The sequence below is a fragment of the Colletotrichum jinshuiense genome, chromosome 2 (assembly GCF_051148585.1).
Source record: "Colletotrichum jinshuiense chromosome 2, complete sequence".
In the NCBI taxonomy this organism is placed as follows: domain Eukaryota; kingdom Fungi; phylum Ascomycota; class Sordariomycetes; order Glomerellales; family Glomerellaceae; genus Colletotrichum; species Colletotrichum jinshuiense.
In genome coordinates this window covers 2,766,036-2,782,720 of record NC_139309.1, presented here as the reverse complement: position 1 = coordinate 2,782,720, position 16,685 = coordinate 2,766,036, and the positions used below count along the sequence as shown (strand labels likewise).

The window sequence follows — 16,685 nt, the reverse complement described above, 5'->3', positions numbered from 1 at the left end:
GAGTTGCTTGGATACTTAGTTCACAACTAGCAAACGATATTAAATGAGGGTTTATTACATCCTGTTATGCCAGCGTTCTCCTTGGGCAGCCGGCCATGACATAAACATGGCAGAGTGGCCACGACGCGAGAAAGGCTAATACGAGGCTTGGGCGGGTTAGAAGAGATAGTAAACCAACCGTTCACAGGTTGAGATCTACGTTTCTGAATGGGCTGGTAGGCGCGGATATGGAAGAGGTTGACGATAATAGGCAGGTAGTCGAGACAAGTATTGATATGTGCATGAGGTGGCTCAATAAAACTCTGTTGCGAATGCACCAACGGAAAAGCCCGCCGGCGGTATATTTTCCCGTTTGGACATCTGCCAATGCACGTTATTCCCCTAGCCCCTTGCGATATACCCCGTATGACCGATCCAATGTGATCATCTTGAGGCTCACCACTGTCGCCGGCGCTAGCAGAAGTGGCCGGCCGCATTAGTCCACCACACCTCCGGCTTGCACGGTCAAAGTGCGAGATACATAGCGGAGACCCCCCCGTTAACCTTAACTCTTTTTAGAGTGCATGGAAGGGCTACGAAGTGATTGCCCGAGTTGAACTGGAGCAGGGGTCCCGAAGGCGTCGGAATACTCCATCCACTCAGATTGCTGGCCTTCTCAGTTCTCTCAGGCCGCGCTCCTTTCATTTGCGCGCATCCCTACCATTGATCTGTATTCGGACAAGGAGCGGGGTAGGCACCCGGCAAGGTGTAGCATATTGACAGTCACGGCCGAGAGGTCCCGCTCGACACTCCCATTTCCGGGATATACCCCAGTTGGCAACTTTCCGTTTAGGGGCAGATGACGGGCCCATCTGCCGGCGGAATGCCTGCCAACGTCGTCGCCGCCACGGCGAGGAGCACTGGGACTGGCGGGATTCCAGAAATCTAATTACACGGATGTGTCCAAGATTCCCGGGACTGCCGTTGGACGGAGTTTACGACGAAGTTGCCCCTATCCCCTTGCTGTTTGGTGGGAATAGGGCCAGAAGACGCTAGATGGAGGTTGCCGGCCCAGCCTTATAGCGCCGCTTGGCACGAACCGTTGCGGACTCGTGAGAAACGTGGGAATAGGAGATGAGGAATTTGCGAAAACGAGATGCTCGGATGGCGCCGCCCTGATGTGGCCCCACCAGATCGCAACATCATGGTATGGCCCTACACAAGCCTAAGCTTCTTTTTAAGAGTGCGAGCCTCCCCAGGCCCATCCCTGGTTTGGCATCCTACCCTCTCTCGTTGATCTTCATAACTTTTCGGTATATAAGTTTTTTTCATCTCACACAGTTGAAGCCTCTCTTTTCCCCTTCTTTTCTTGGCCTAGCACCATGAAGGCCTCTCTTTTCTCCCTCGTCGCCGCTCTTGCGAGCACGGCGACGGCCCAGGTCCAGGGCAAGGCCTTTGGCTTCGCCGCGGGCACCACTGGTGGTGGCTCTGCGGCGCCGCAGTACCCGGCCAGCATTGCTCAGTAAGTCGAGATGCCATTATTATTTCTTTCCTTTTTTTTTTCTTCTTTTTTTTCTCTTGTCTCGAACGGCCTCTACGATGGGGGTGGTGTTGCGTTCATACGCGGGTTCCCGGGACTAACACGCTGCGCAGGCTCAAGGAGTGGCTCACTGACAGCACGCCCCGAACCATCATGATCGACCGCACCTGGGACTTCCGCAACACCGAGGGCAAGACCACGGGCAAGTGCTGCAGCGACAACAGGACGACAAAGTGCCCCGGCGGCACGTCCAAGGGCCAGGGGTGGATCCAGGACACGTGCGACGCCGCTAGCGGCACGTGGGTGGACTGCACCTACGACAACGCCGCGAAGACGCCCATCGACGTCAACAGCAACAAGAGCATCGTCGGCGTCGGCTCCAAGGGCGTCATTATCGGCAAGGGATTCCGCGTTCGCGGCGGCAAGAGTAATGTCATAATCCAGAACCTGCACATAACTACGTTGAACCCCGAGTACGTCTGGGGCGGCGACGCCATCACGCTCGACGGCTCGGACAAGGTCTGGATCGACCACTGCAAGATCTCCCTCATCGGCCGCCAGTTCATCGTGTCGGGCTGGGGCGCCGCCGGCAAGGTCACCATCTCCAACAACGAGTTCGACGGCAAGTCGGACTGGTCGGCCGGGTGCAACGGCAAGCACTACTGGACGGCGCTCCTCATCGGCGCCAAGGACTACTACACCTTCTCGGGCAACTGGCTGCACGACGTGTCGGGCCGCTCGCCGCACATGGGCACCAAGAACACGGCCAACAGCGAGAACGTCTTCCACGGCGTCAACAACTACTTCCAGAACGTCGGCGGCCACGCCTTCGACATTGACGGCAACACCTGGGTCCTGCTCGAGGGCAACTACTTCGACACCGTCACCACCCCCATCACCCCGGCCACCCTGACCAACGGCGGCAACATCTACGTCGTCAACACCGTCGCCGAGGCCTCGGCCTGCACCTCGTCCCTGGGCTACATCTGCGAGTGGAACCGCGCCGCCAACTCGGGCGTCGTCAACACCCTCACCAGCTCCGCCGCGCTGTCCAAGCTGGGCGGCTTCAAGTCCTCGCTCGTCGGCCACATTGGCGTCGCCGACGTGCCCGCCAAGGTCAAGGCCAACGCCGGTGTCGGCAAGACCACGAGCACCAACGCTTAAGTACTGTACTCGGGCCTTGGTAGAGCGCAAGACTTTGACGCCCCGTTGGAGGGGGGGCGACAGATTTGCACTAGCACACACACAGAGTTACCTTGGAGGGCTCTAGGCAAACATTTCCCTATTCACCTGTATCTACTTTATACGTACATATATGCTTCGGCAGCCGCCGTAATATAGCTTCACTTCTCCGCCAATGAAGGAGATTGCAGTAATGGACATCACTGCGTGAGACCAGCGCGAAACCGGTTGTCAAAAAAACACGGCGTGTAAATTTGTATGAGTCGCAACCTAGTGAATCACCAACTCGGGGTATCAAAAGCATTCCCACTTGTGAGCATCTCAAGCCCAAGAGCCCTCGTATCGTATCAAGTCTTGTTCAAAGCCGGGCCATGGAGGAACGCCTTAACGCCATGGACTGCTATGCAACCACGTCAGAAGAAAAGAAGAAAGAAAGAAAAAAAGGAAAACAAATCAACCCATCCAGCTTTTGTGTATGCCAAAAAAAACCCCGCCCGTCATCCCTACACCCCTACATCCCCAATCCCCCTCACGACTCCCTGAACCCCCACTCTTGGTGTATCGTCGGGCACAGCAGGGCCTTTGCCTGCCCCGAAAGCCAGGCGTGGCAGGCCTCGTAGTGGGAGTAGTGGATGTTGTGCTTGGACGACGTCACCATCCGGTCGGCGACGTCGAGGATGCTCCTGCCCTCGACGTCCCGGGCGTGGACGTTTGCGCCGTGCTGCGCCAGCGTGCGCATGGCGAGCTTCTTGCCCTTGCGGACGGCGATGTGCAGCGCCGTCTCGCCGCACCTGTTGCGCGCGTTCACGTCGGCGCCGGCCTCGATGAGGAACTCGAGGATCTGCACGGGCTTCTTGTAGTCATCGTCCTCGGGCAGCTGGGCGACGAAGGCCATGAGCACCGTGTTGCCGTACTTGTCGTAGTGGTTCGGGTCCACGCCGAGCTCGATGAGGTCCCGCACGACCTTTTCCCGGGCCGTGAGCCGCTCCTTGGACGAGTCGTACAGCGACTTGCTGAGGACCGGCTTGTTGTGCTTCCGCTTGCGGTTGGGCGCCGCCGCCCGCTGCTGCTCCTCGGCGTCGGCGTTGAAGTGGTGGGGGAACTTGGCGAACAACGAGTCCTGGCTGAGGATGGCGTCGGCGAGGCAGTGGAGGCCGTTGCGGCCCTGCGAGTCCTGCACCCTGGGGTTCGAGTGCGCCGCGTTGACCGTCTTGAGAAGGTCGGCCTGCTCCTCGATGGGCGACGAGATCTGCCGCCGGGTCTGGGAGTCCCAGGCCGGGGCCATCTCCTGGCCGACGGCGGCGGTGTAGGCCCGCCGGACTGCCAGGCCCGCCGGCGCGGACTCGGGGATGTTGCCAAAGGCGTCGCGGCGACAGTACTCCATGGCATTGAGCTGCTTTAGCAGAGCATTCTTCGTCTCCCGGTCCAGGACTTTCTCGTCCTTTGACTGCAGAATGTGGCAAAAATTGCGGCCGTAGACGTCGCACGCGTACAGTTCGAAGTCCGAGCGCTGTAGTTGTCTGACGAGGTGAGAGAGAGATTCGGCGTGGCGCGCAAACCAAGTGTCGTTGAGAACGTGCAAGAACGTTTGGCCGGCGCTGTTCTTCGCCGATGGGTTGGGAGAAGACTCAATGGCCTTGATCAGGTGAGAATGGTGGGCATCGCCGGCCGCGAGGAGGTGGAGGATGGTGTTGCCAAAGGCATCGCGCCGGCCGAAGTTCTTGTCCGGAGGCTCGCCGTAATGGAGAATGTGTTGGGCATAGGGAGAGGGGCCGGTGGCGGAGACCCAGGATTCGTCTGTGAGCTCGTCTCTAACATGGCAGAAGCATGATCGCGAGCGATGCTCGGGAAAATCCTCGACGCAGAAGCCCTGCCTTTGCAGGTGATGGTGCAGAGTAAGAAAATCGCCGGGGAGGGGCTTGACGTCCGTGGCCGAGGTTCTCTGCGGGGCGCCATACTCGAAGATCCACGACGCCGCGTTGGAGTCGGCGGTGCCGGGGCGTTCATCGTCCACGGGCGACTGGTTCATCATCGTGTTGCTGGGCATCGTGTACCGTTTCAACAGCCGGTCAACTTGGCGGATGAAGCCGGTCGAGTACTGCGACAGGACGTCCTGCAGGGTCAGCGTCGTGGTCTGCCGGCGGATTCCCGCCTCGGGCGGCGGCACGGACGCGAACTCGGTGGTGACAAACGTGGGGAGCGGCCCGGCGGGCGGCGGGCCCCAGCCGGCGGACGACGAGCGCGAGTGATCGTAGGGCTGGAAGTCGTGCACGGTTGGGCTGTTCCCGGCCTCGTTTTTGAAATCGGGGTTGACGCTCAGATGCGACCGTGAGCACGAGGAAATGGACCGCGAGTAGCCCGGCGAGAACGCGTTCTCTGGCGGGGTTTGGCGGGTGGGGGAGCTATCCAGGGCGTCTATACGGCGGTCCATGTCGGTCCGCGATCGGGGATGAAGCCATCGCGGTTCCTTGTCGAGAATCGAGTTGAGCTTCTTGTTGGCAGAGTCCTTGCTGCAATTGGAACGTCAGCAATTGCGCCGGCGGCGAGGTGGAGGATGTTAGCATACCCTGGGCAGTCTCGGTTCCCCGGAGTCGACTTGTGGACGACCTCGACGATCTTGGTAAGAGGCAGCGTTGTGTAGACATAGAGCCGGGCCAATCTGCGCTCGGCCGATTCACTCCATAGCGAAGGGCGACCGGTCTGGGTGGCGTGGGAGCTAGAGGGTGATTCCGACATTGCGCTCAGAGTAGAGGCTGGCCGCCACAGCCTTGTCGCGTTTGGCGATGTAGGGCGTGTAAGCGAGGGTATGAAGGGAATCAGACTCGGTAAATGGCAAATGCTGCTGTCGACTAGGCGCGAGGCAAATTGTTGAAGCGGAAGAATCAGGATGGTATGAGAGACATGATGGGCAACGAAGAGGATCAAACTGGACTTTGTTCGTCAGAAGTGAGGGGGGTGACCAGGCTATCAATGAATGAGCTGAAGGATGGCGCATACCGCCGTAGCGCCGTGGTGTGAGGACGAAATGTGCATGGATGGATGGGCGGCCCAGGCCAGAGACACGGGATCCCGCGCGGAGCAAGGGTGGACGAGCAGCTAAGGCTAAAGAAGCGAGTATCGGTAAACCTGATAAGACTGGCCCCCAAGGAGGCCGGGGTTCTGGAGCACAGCAAACTCGCAGCCTGGAGGAAGAGAGGTCTCGAAGGAGGTCTGGCGGAGCCAATGGGTCTGGAAGTGGAAGAATGTGGTGCGCCATTGGGCTGGGGCTGCAGGGGATAGAGGCTCAGCTGGGTGCCTAGGGCCAGTCAGATCCAACTAGGCTGGGCGGCACGAGAGAGAGGGAGGGAGGGAGAGGGAGAGGGACAGTGAGAGTTGGAGAGGATTGGCAAGGCGAAGACGCGCCCCGGAGACCACCTCTTGGCCGCGCCATACGGAAAGGAGGGTGTTTTGTGCCTTGGCTGGCGGCAGACTCGGCTGAGAAACAGGAACATTGAGGGTATTCACGACCCGAGCAACTCGCTCACCGGGCCACTGCAAATTCCAAACTCCAACCTCCAACCTCCACGGCAACGGCGCACACTGGACACTGGGGCAGGCAGCGTCTTTGCCGTTTAGAGGAGGTCTTCGTTAGTGGAGAAACGTCCGTACCCCAATCCATCCTTGTCAGCGCCCACTAAGCAACGGACAGCCATCCCCGTCGTCTTCGGTGTCGGTGGCTGCAAATGACGTCCAGGGCGGTTTCCAGCCGTCTGTTCCGCTGGGACAAACTCGGTCAATGGAGATGACTTCATTCCAGCCCACGGAACCGCATGACGATGAAGGACACCAAGAGAGGGGCCGTCGAGTTGGCCTCCAACGGGGTAGCCGTGGCTTGGGCGACATCGGCAGACAAGCCGGCGCACCGTGGGGAGGGAAAATGTGTGTGAACGAGTGGAGGAACGAGAGAGCCCTGTCAGGCAGAGCTAGAGGGAGGGGAGCTTCTGTGTGGCGCAGCTCAAGGCACCTACACTAGCTCTCGTGCGCCCCATGCAAAACAGCAACCGACGGGAACATGACGTGCTGCTATGTGCTGCCTCCCCTGGTATTGTCTGGTCTGGTCAGTTTCCTCGAGGTGCGTTAGCAAGGTTCGTTCGGGTCGAGCGAGGTGAGAGGAGGGAGAGCTTGAGCAGACGAGGCATGGGATGACTGTCAATCCAAAACCAACACAGCCAGCCCTGCCGAGGCGAATGGTCCAAAGAAAGCTTGGCTACTCGTTGCTTTGTCTATCCACGAGACGCCAATGAGGGACATGATAATTAGTTTTCAATTTCCTTATTTCACTACCGGTACTTTGTCCTGGCTTTGACCTGTCACCTACTAGATAGAACCTGAGTATAAGGATATGGCGATGATGGAACCCGAAACCCCAACTCACTTGATCGAGCTGCTGTTCAGCGGGACAGGAACTTCAAAGAAGAGACAATCAACCTGGTGTGGCGGAATAGACCATCAGCTTGGGGTTCTGCGATTCGTAATCCGAGATGAGATGCCATTGTAGCACACAATGAGAGTTTCTACAACCAGGCCACCGAACCAACGGGTTGAATCATTTCATGCTCCCCCCCGGCCCTTGTCATGCGTCCACTTTAGTGCTTCGCTGGATCCTTCCGCAGAGCACCGCCCGCGAACAGCCACAGGCGGGCCTGTCTAGCATGCATAAGGTTGAACGCCAGACAGACTGTTAGTTGATCCTCGACACTTGCTGTGAACCATCTCGTCTGTCGTCTGTCGGCGGCGGCCTCGAAGGGCCATCCATCTCGTCTGACGTATCGTATCGTATTGACGTGAGCCCAGCAGCACTCGGACTTTGTCTTGCTTTGCTCACCTTGTAGCCCTCCCGTGCTGCACTGCTGACAGCTTCCTCGGATGCCTCCCCCGCCTTTCGCTCTGTCTCTCCGCCTCTCTGCCTCTGAGCCCTCGTTCCGTCATGCTGGCCAGAACGGTCCATCCATCATCGTCAGCCTTGTACTCTCAGACACTCGGCTTGCCAAGCCTGGCAACTCGATAAACTTCTTCCATTGCCCCGCCCCAAACGGCGAGGCGATGAATTCATCGTGGCAATCGCCCTATGGTCCTGCATGACATTGCGCCGCCAAAGCCAAGATCCCGCCCGTTCAAGTCCCTGGTCCTGACCGACCGGCTCGGTTCCTGCGGCGCGCCCATGACCTTTGGACATCATCCATCCCCAGGGCTGGTTCGTAAACATCGTGAATACGGATCCCGTCATGGCGCCCCTCTATCTCGTTGCTATCCCCCCCTCGCTAGCCCCGGCTTTCGAGCCTGTGGTTCCCGCCGTTGGACCCCTGGTCGCCAATTATCTCCCTCTTCCTCCTCTTCCTCCCGTGTCACAATTTCCACATTCTCGCCCACCGCCACACACAAACCCGCTCCTCCGCCGGCCCTGCCGCCTACGCCCGCCCTCTCCAGTTCTCGCTTCTCAGGGCGGGCGTTTGTTTCAACCCATGGGTGCTGTTTCTGAACCCTCCGCCAGCTAGCTGCTTTGGATCCCCATGCGGTGGCGAAATACAATACTCGGCGATGAGATGGGATCTCCCGCACCTCTCCCTCCACGCGCGCTGTCTGTCCCAGCCAAGTGCGAGCCGGGATCCCCCTTCCGGCTTTTTTCCAATTGACTTCTTCCTTTATTCCGACTTCACCTCTTGCTGCTGGGCCAGACCTCTCTGTCTCGGTGTCGTGTATCCACCCCGGCGGGCGCGGAAGGGAGGCCGTTGGCTGCCGGCCAATGTTCTCAGTTCCTAATTCCAACCTCATGACATCTTTTTGCTTCCCTGCCCGGTCAAGTGACGGGCAAAGCGAATCCGGTTCTCCTCGTCGCTCGTCGTTCCCCGTCTTCGCGTTGCGTCACAGCAAAGACGCATACGCGATATTTCGACTTTTCCAATTCCTAAAGCCATGTTCCTCCCCCCCCCCCCCCTTTGCAACTCTGGTTTCACCCGTCTCCATTCGCGCCTCTCTAGACGGGTTGATGATGCGGTTTTCTTCCAATTACACGTGGCGTTTTTTCTACTTTCTCGTACGCCAGCAATTGTTAAATCGCATTCCGCATCAACGGGGGGCTTCTAGGCTGGGCCGGCACTCATATATATACAGTGAGATGCGCGTTGGCGGTTGATGAGAAGGTTGTAAAGGTCGGACCCAACCAACACTACTTCATCTACCACACTTCACCCGCCATAGCACCACAGCACCCATCATCTCTTGCACTTTCAGTCTGCTCTAGCTTCTCCCGAGCCGTACCCGCCCCTTCACATCACACCATGTCTGGATCGAGTTACTACTACCAGCGTCCTGCTGCCAGGTACGCCGGCCACACCCTCCCCCCCTTCCCGTGCCATCCATCCTAACACTCCCCAGCTCTTCTCAGTCAGCCTATAGCACGTCTGCAACCACCAGCGGACAGGGGCATAGCACCTCAACCAGCCAAACGCCATTCACATCGTACACGTCGTCGTCGGACTCGATGGAAAGGTTCTGGGTCACGGGCCAGGACACGAGCAGGTCGAGCCGGTCCATGGCCGGCCAGATGGCCCAGTGGGAGCAGCAGTGGACCTCTGCCAGCCGCCGGTGATGGACTCGGCCGGCGGCGGGAGAGGTCTTGTACCCGGCTCCTGTTCTTGTACTACATTTCCTCGCTGTGTAAACAACTGCTCGATACCCAAATAGTCATTTCCATATACATTATACACACATCGTTTACGCATACATACATCAGTTACAATTTGCCATCTGCTCGTGCTTGTGCATTCTGACCCCCACTGAGTAACCAGCAGCCCGCTTCGCCATCCAACTCCCAGAGCCGTCTGCCACCCCGCCTCGAATCTCGCAAACTTCGTGGCCCGTTGAAGCCATACACAGCCCGCAGGACTCATGAGAAGCAAAAGGTAAGCAGTCTCGGTGAGACGTGTGCTCCTCCACCTGGGCTCGAACCAGGGATCTCCCGATTAACAGTCGGACGCCTTAGCCAACTGGGCCATGGAGGATTGGACAGCCGGACGAGGCCGGTCAGCTGGATCGTGGGGATCCGGCGGGGTGGCGTCTGCTAAGATCCCACGACGGGGCGGGCCCAATGCCCGATGGATATCGCGAGCGAGGAAACCCGGGATCCGCGCCTATTTTTGAACGACGGGCGAGGCGACACCGCTGAGGAGGTTGAACTGTACGTCATCTCCATCGCCCGACGTAGGGATCTGAAAGCCCAAAGCGGGCGAGAATGACAGCAAGGTATCGATCAAGTGCAGTGTCGCGATGGAGACACAGTCTGGATACTATACATAGCAACGCGGGGCGCTCCGCCGTCGATAGGATGCCGGGTCCCTCAACGGGCTGGCCCAAGGCTGGTGTTTGGATACACCGTGGCCTGTCATCCGTTGATCGTGGCAACATGAGACGGCATATGATGTGATTGCGGACCAAAACCCCTCAACCCACTGTTTTTTTAAAGTTCTGGAAATAGTCTCCGACGCACTTGTTGCACATGGCCCTTCTACACAGTGAAGATCTGCGGCCACCCGCCCTCAGCAAAGCCGGCCATCCCAGGCGAAATCACGCCCGCAACGGAGAACTCAAACCGGGCCCCCGCGGGTTTCGGCAGGGAGTTACTGGCGGAGGCGGGTTCACGTAGGGCTGCTATAGCCCGGGCTCGTCAATACGACGACGGCGGCGACGAACTGAAACCCGAGCTCAGTGGCCCGCTCGACCGTTGGAGGGGGTCCTTGCCGGGCCCTCCCTCCCGTGTTGGCAGTCCGGACCACATGCCCCCGCGGCGGTTCCAGTCTCGTCTGTGGTTAGCCTCGAGGTCTTGGCGGGCGGCTGAAACCGTCACCGGCAACAGAAGCTGGGACGAAGCGCGACGGGCTGGCCTGTGTCGTGGTGGCAGTGGTGGTGGTGGTGGTGGGTGATATCAAATAGCAGAGAACCATACTAGAGCCCGCTTTCGAGGAGGACCGTGGTTGGGCGGTCTTGTGCCGGGTCCTCCTGGGACCCTTCGTCCTCCGCAAAAAGATCGCGCAAATTATTAAATGAGTCGAGGGGGGTTCATGCCCAATCCGTGGGTGGCCTTTGTTCGCTGGGGAGGCATTTGACTCGATCCGGAATAAGACGCTCGCGCCAGACGGCGGCCAGTCAAATTACTCCCCCCCGCGCCAGCGCACGAACCGTCGCAACCGTCACCGAGACTCTAGCTCACTCACCTCGTCGTTACCTTATTTCTCCACCCTTCATTTGCTATTGAAGCTCTGACCTCGTGCTATCAAGTCGGTGGATTTCAATCGGTCCTCTCGCAACGCGGGTTCCATCAGACACTGGAGAGACTGTTACTCTTGCCCGTACCCCCTGCCCCTTTTCATATATCCCGCCTTGGCTCGTTTGCTCGCGTCGTCTCAGAACTCTTCGTCTCAGAGCTCATCATCTCGTGGGCGAAGACAGGACTTCTCAAGCCCAGGGACTCATCAGAGGGCCCCCTTCAAATGAAACAGCATGGCAGAGACAAGCATGCGAAAGAAGCGCCTGGCGGAGGACGACGACGACGAAGGCGATGAGCACCTGTTCAAAAGAAGCCGCGGCGGCGGCGTCGGCAGCGGCGTGGCCACCCCGTTCAAATGGCTCTGGTCGCCCTCACTCACGCACTCACCACACAACCGCCCGCCGCCGGGCCTCTGGAGCCACGCGGTGCCGGACGGCCTGTTCCTCGGCCAGGACAACGTGCCGCGGTCCATCTCGCTGCCCCCGGAGACCCCGTACGCCAGGCGGCCGCGGCGCCGCGGCGCCATCTCGCTGACGTCGGCGTCGCCCAACGAGCTGGACCGGCAGCTGGCCCTGCAGCTCCAGCAGCAGATCGCCATCATCCGGATAAAGGCGGCCGAGACCCACCGCGTCGAGGAGGAGGGCTGCGAAGACGACGCCGACGACGCCGACAAGGAGGTTGATCGGATACGACGCGAACTCGAGGGCGTGCAGATCGACGCGACGCTCCCCTCCATCCTGGGCATCTGCATCGACCTCGACCGGAAGCTTTGCCTTGGGCCCTCCAGCGACCGGCTGGAGGGTCCAGGACGCGGAGGTAAGTGACCAGGCGTTTGACCCAGGCCAGGTGTTTGAGGGAGACGGGCGGGATGTGGGAGAGAGTGTGTGTGAATGTGAGACGGGGAGAGAGAACTACAACGGAGTCATGCCTCCCCCTCCCCTCCCTTCCCCCCCGCCCTGTCAACCGATCACGAACATGTCTTGGCCGGCGATCAAACAGATCCTGAAGGGACGTGTCCTAACAGAGTCGCGCAGAAACCGGTTCGTCCGCGCGCGCCGATTCGACGGCCTCCGCAAGCTGCCGCCTGTGGGGGTCGGGCAAGGCCAGGCTGGGGCGTGGGAACGCGACGCCGGATCTGCCGCCGCGGCGCAACGGCTGCGCCGTCCAGCAGCAGCATGTAAGCAACACCAGCCGCGCCGAGGGCCTGTGGAGGACGCCCAGGACTTGAATAATGAACCGCTCCCTCCCCCAACAGCCACTGCTCTACCTACCTACCTACTTTATCAACCCCTTCACTTTACCTACCTACCTACATCACATCCCTCTCGCACACAGTCACACTCGAATTCTTCAGAGAGAAGAAAGACGGAGCAGATAATGGATGAGTCTTGCATGAGTGTTTTTAAGTGACAATACAATTTGAATTAAGATTGAAGAAATGAAGAAGAAGAAGAATAAGAAGAAATTGGTTCGGGTGTTATAACCCAGACGTTATTAATGAACAAATACTAATGAACATTTTGCTTTCCTGGACGCATTAAAAACCCACCCCCCTTCCCCCCGTTGTGACACCCGACACTCTCAACGTTGCACCCCGTCCCCTAGCTTCACTTGGCAGCGGGGGGAGGCGAGTTTGGCCTTGCAAAGGGCCAGTTGGGGTCCTTCTCATCCGTCGGAGTGTCCGCCAGGTCCCCAAACGGGCTGACGGTCTGCGTCCGTCGCAGCCAGTCCTTGCTCCCCTCGACCAGCTCGCCGTCCTCCTCGTCGACCCTGTACAGCTTCTCGTTTGTGGGGGCCGCATCCACTGCCACTGCCGTTGTCGTGGGCGCCGGTGGTGCCGGTGCCGACGCCGACGCCGGATCCCGAGCAGTGGTGGGAGTGGGAGGCAGCGGCCCTGTCGGCGGCCCGTCCCTAGACCTTGGCGCGGGCGGGAAGAGCGAGAACGTCTGCTTCCTGGGCGAGGGCGCGACCGGCCTCCTCGTTATCGACCCCTCCCGCTGCATGCCCATCTGCGGGATGCCGTTGTTCACGAACGTCGTCGAGCGGGAGAAGTTGGGAGTCCCGTCGCTGAAGGTGCTGACCGCGTAGCCCATCCCGTTCGACCCCGTCGTGCGGGCCGTCTCCGGCCGCTGCGGTGATATCGGCGCCTTGATGTCCCGCGGGTAGTCGTCCCTCATGACCATCGAGTTGGTCGTCACGAGAGTCTCCTGCTTGGGGTAGCTGATCTCGCGACGGAGCGCCTGTGCCGTCTGGTCTTTACGCTTGCCGCGGCGGTAGCGTGTAAAGATGTAGAAACCCAGGATCGTGAAAAGGGAAGAGCCGATGATGGCGCCGACCACGGCCAGAGCGGCCTGGGTCACCGAGACTGCGGTCCCCTGGGCTTGCGACACCCGCAAGTTGGCATCGTCCTGTGGTGTGTTAGTATGAGGCGGGCTCCTTGCGGGGGGAAGAGGGGGGTTATCAAAGAGACTCACCCTTGCAGCTTGTATCTGCTGCTGTGCCTGCTGCTGTGCGCTCTGCACGGCCGCACTGGCAGACTGCGTTGCAGCCGCAATCGCAGTCGCCGCGCTCGCGCTGGCGAGCGCAATGCCCGTAGCCGCGCTGGCGCTGGCGCTGGCCTGGATGCTCGCAACCTGAGAGGCCAGCTGCGCCGACGCGCTGGACGTCACCATTGCCAGGTTGTCCGAGATCTGGGTGCGCGCGCTCTCTCTCGCCGCGTTCTGGGCGTCGGCGATGCCCGCGCGCGCGCTCGCCTGGGCCTGCACCACGGCGTTGTTGGCCGATATCGAGGCCCGCGTGGCCGCATCGTTGGCCTGCCGTGCTTGGTCCTCCGCCTGCCTCTGCCTATCCTGCGCCTGCCGCACCTGGTCGTTTGCCTGCTGGACAGCCTCCCTTGCCGACTGAGAGGCCGCCGCGATGGCCTGGTCGGCAGACCGGGACGCCGAGTTGATGGCCTCGACGGGGTTGCCGAGTATCTGCCGGGCCTCCAGGGGGGCGCCGCCGAAGAGGGCCGCCGGTGTGGGCACTGCTAGTACGACTCGGTCCTCGAGACGCTCCGGCTTGTTGATGTCCGTCGATGCCGTGGGTGGCTGTGCTCGCTTGCCCAAGAGGTCGACGACCATGCCGTGTCCCCCTCGCCTCCGGTGAGGCTCCGCCGGTAACCTGAGATCCCCTCCGTCCGCCCATCTCGCCCACGCTCCCTTTTCACCACCCGCCGCCGCCGCTGATGCCGTTGCCGCCAACACCAACCATGCCAAAACCGAAAGCAGTAATATTCGTGGGAGGCAAGCCTTCACCATGATTTCATGTCGGATTATGTATGCCTCTCTTCGCTGTAACCATATTATCTTTCACCCCGACGAGAAATAAACCTTGATCGACTTTCAACAACTAACAAGGACGACAAAATAAAAAACCAAGGAAATAAAAAATAAAAAATAAAAAAGACCAAACCGAAAAGAAATCAGGCCAGAGGCGGCCTGGCCAGCGGCCCTCGCACATGTTATGGACCGCCTCGTCTGATTGTCCAACAAAAGAGCCGCACGAGCACGGCCTATTTGGCTCACAACTCCATCGGTCCCTCCCCAAGATCGCACCCCCGGATATCCAGTCGGCTTCGTTGGAAAGCGTTGCGACGGGGCCGGAAGGCGGCTCGTTGACACGAGGGCGAAGGGTGCTGATAGCTCAGATTGGCGCGCTTTTTCGTCTCATTTTCCTATTCGGTAGCAATGCCAGGCTCCGGTTGCTGTAATGCATCTGTGGTTTCAAAAGTCAATTTGGAAACAGAACGCTGACAGAAAGGTTGGGAAAGTTCATGCTTGCCGCCGGTGGGCGGTCGTTACAGCGGCGGCATCAACTCTCGTCTACGTTCCGACCTTGGTATTGTCTCATAGGACGACGTTGAACTTGATCCCTGGTTTTGAGGGGACTGCAATGACGGGATCGCAACTGCTGGATCACCTCGAAGTGCATCGACTCTCTGGGCCCCCGGTCTCTCACATCCCTGTCCAAATCGCTTGACTCGAGGTCGGGTAGCCGGAGGAACCAGGAGAATTCATGGCAAAATGTCCTGAAACCACCCTACAAAAAGACACTCTGCAAGGTCTGCTCCCCTTCTCGTTCGGAAACAACAACGAACAGTCGTGAGCGTAAGCAGGGAACGACCTCCATTTGGCGACCTAAAAACTTGGACGAGATCTCGGAAGCCGGTAAACTAACCGAAAAGATCGAGTCATCCACGCGATTGCCGCCGGGCGATGTGAGAGGCGAGGGGGAACGTGCTGAGAAGGAGGGGGGGGACGGTTGGGATTCGGAAACGTTCTTCACATTGACCATCTATATACTAGTGTTGTCCCGGTCCTACTATCGTTCTCGATCATATCGATCTGCGGGCATTCATCAGCAGTTCAACCGATGACCCGTGCGCGTCGGACTGGCTAACTGGCCGCCCATTTTAAACTAACCATATCTCCCAACGCCAGCCATGCACCCGTCCTGTCGGAGGGTATCCCGTACCCTACCACCCGCGGCCAACTTTTTGCGTGCCCGAGGAATTCGACTTGTGATGAGAGACTGAACGATAAAAAACGTGGTCCTGGCCCGCCATTGGCTCCAGCCTTGCTCGTAGCTTTTTAAGAAATCTCGTGAATCTGTCCCGCGCCGCCCGCTGCCCAGTGGGAGTGACCGGGTCGGCGCCGCGCGGCAGGCTCTCGAGGGCCACGAGAGAATTTAGACGGGCAGCTTGAACTTCTTGCCCTTCATCACCTTGGTGTAGTAGATCCAGAAAAAGTCGCTGTACAGGACGGTCTGGACGATGCCGGCGGTGATGGCGATCCAGTCAACCTTGTGGTCCACCTCGGTGAAGTAGCGGTAGATCCAGTTGGGAATGTACAGGGCGCGGTAGATGCCGAGGGCAAAGAGGTAGTGCGTGGTGATGGTCTCGGCCTCGCCGGTGCGCTGGAGCATGAACAGCTGGGGCAAGATGGCGACGGCCTCGAGCCAGATGGAGAAGGCCCACAGGATCTCCCAGAAGGTGTAGAAGTACGGGAAGACGATGGCCAGGACGGCAGCTCCTCCGAGGAGGTACTGGACGCGGAAGGTATCTTGGTTGGGGTCGTTGGTCGGCTTGTAGGCGGTCGTCATCAGGTAGACGATGTAGCCCTGGGAGGTGATGAAGAGGATCTTGAAGATGAGGTTCCACAGGCTGGAGGTCGAGAACAGGTCTACGGAGGCGGGTGTTAGCGCAGGTGTTAGTGGTGGTGGGGGGAGCAACCCGTCGTACCAAGATATCTGGTGATGTAGACCAGGAAGTAGAGGGCTTGCGACTTGAACGAGATACCGGAGCAGCTCTGTCGATGGATTAGACAAGGGGTCCGAGTGACGACATCGTGGGCATCGGGGAGCTCACATTCAACTGCACCATCTTGTGGAGGAGGATGCCAATGCTGGCAAGGTGGGACAAGTCCCCTGCAGAACCATACTGTTAGTCGACGAGGCAAGCATCGCCAGGGCGCGCAATTGGGCGGCGGCACATACCCATAATGCGGAAGAGGTTGAGCATCGTTGCGGTTCGGCTGCGGCGTAGGGAACAGGCGCAAGTGACAGTTTGGGGGGAGCTTCAGATGAATCGGGAGCTTGGAGCTTGGAGCTGCCAGTGAAGGCGGCGGAGCGCAGAGTTGTAGT

The 16,685-nt window shown here is 59.3% G+C and overlaps 6 protein-coding genes across 6 annotated transcripts; 3 read left to right on the top strand and 3 right to left on the bottom strand.

Annotated features, from left to right (window-relative positions):
* Positions 1–1,361: 1,361 nt before the first annotated feature.
* On the top strand, positions 1,362–2,683 carry EsH8_II_000751 (polysaccharide lyase family 1 protein; the record flags this gene model as incomplete). Its single annotated transcript, XM_083264049.1, has 2 exons — positions 1,362–1,501; positions 1,633–2,683. The coding sequence occupies 2 exons, from the start codon at positions 1,362–1,364 to the stop codon at positions 2,681–2,683; spliced, it is 1,191 nt and encodes a 396-aa protein (XP_083121371.1).
* Positions 2,684–3,230: 547 nt separating this feature from the next.
* EsH8_II_000750 (ankyrin repeat domain-containing protein) lies at positions 3,231–5,437 on the bottom strand (the record flags this gene model as incomplete). Its single annotated transcript, XM_083264048.1, has 2 exons — positions 3,231–5,211; positions 5,268–5,437. 2 exons carry the CDS (start codon positions 5,435–5,437, stop codon positions 3,231–3,233), a joined length of 2,151 nt encoding a protein of 716 aa, XP_083121370.1.
* A 3,581-nt stretch (positions 5,438–9,018) lies between these two features.
* Positions 9,019–9,329, top strand: EsH8_II_000749 (uncharacterized protein; the record flags this gene model as incomplete). The annotated part of the gene is made up of 2 exons (XM_083264047.1): positions 9,019–9,059; positions 9,116–9,329. 2 exons carry the CDS (start codon positions 9,019–9,021, stop codon positions 9,327–9,329), a joined length of 255 nt encoding a protein of 84 aa, XP_083121369.1.
* A 1,907-nt stretch (positions 9,330–11,236) lies between these two features.
* EsH8_II_000748 (uncharacterized protein) lies at positions 11,237–12,231 on the top strand (the record flags this gene model as incomplete). The annotated part of the gene is made up of 2 exons (XM_083264046.1): positions 11,237–11,819; positions 12,038–12,231. 2 exons carry the CDS (start codon positions 11,237–11,239, stop codon positions 12,229–12,231), a joined length of 777 nt encoding a protein of 258 aa, XP_083121368.1.
* A 379-nt stretch (positions 12,232–12,610) lies between these two features.
* On the bottom strand, positions 12,611–14,125 carry EsH8_II_000747 (uncharacterized protein; the record flags this gene model as incomplete). The annotated part of the gene is made up of 2 exons (XM_083264045.1): positions 12,611–13,411; positions 13,478–14,125. 2 exons carry the CDS (start codon positions 14,123–14,125, stop codon positions 12,611–12,613), a joined length of 1,449 nt encoding a protein of 482 aa, XP_083121367.1.
* Positions 14,126–15,731: 1,606 nt separating this feature from the next.
* Positions 15,732–16,563, bottom strand: EsH8_II_000746 (ER lumen protein retaining receptor-domain-containing protein; the record flags this gene model as incomplete). Its single annotated transcript, XM_083264044.1, has 4 exons — positions 15,732–16,225; positions 16,285–16,351; positions 16,411–16,469; positions 16,539–16,563. 4 exons carry the CDS (start codon positions 16,561–16,563, stop codon positions 15,732–15,734), a joined length of 645 nt encoding a protein of 214 aa, XP_083121366.1.
* Between the last annotated feature and the right edge of the window lie 122 nt (positions 16,564–16,685).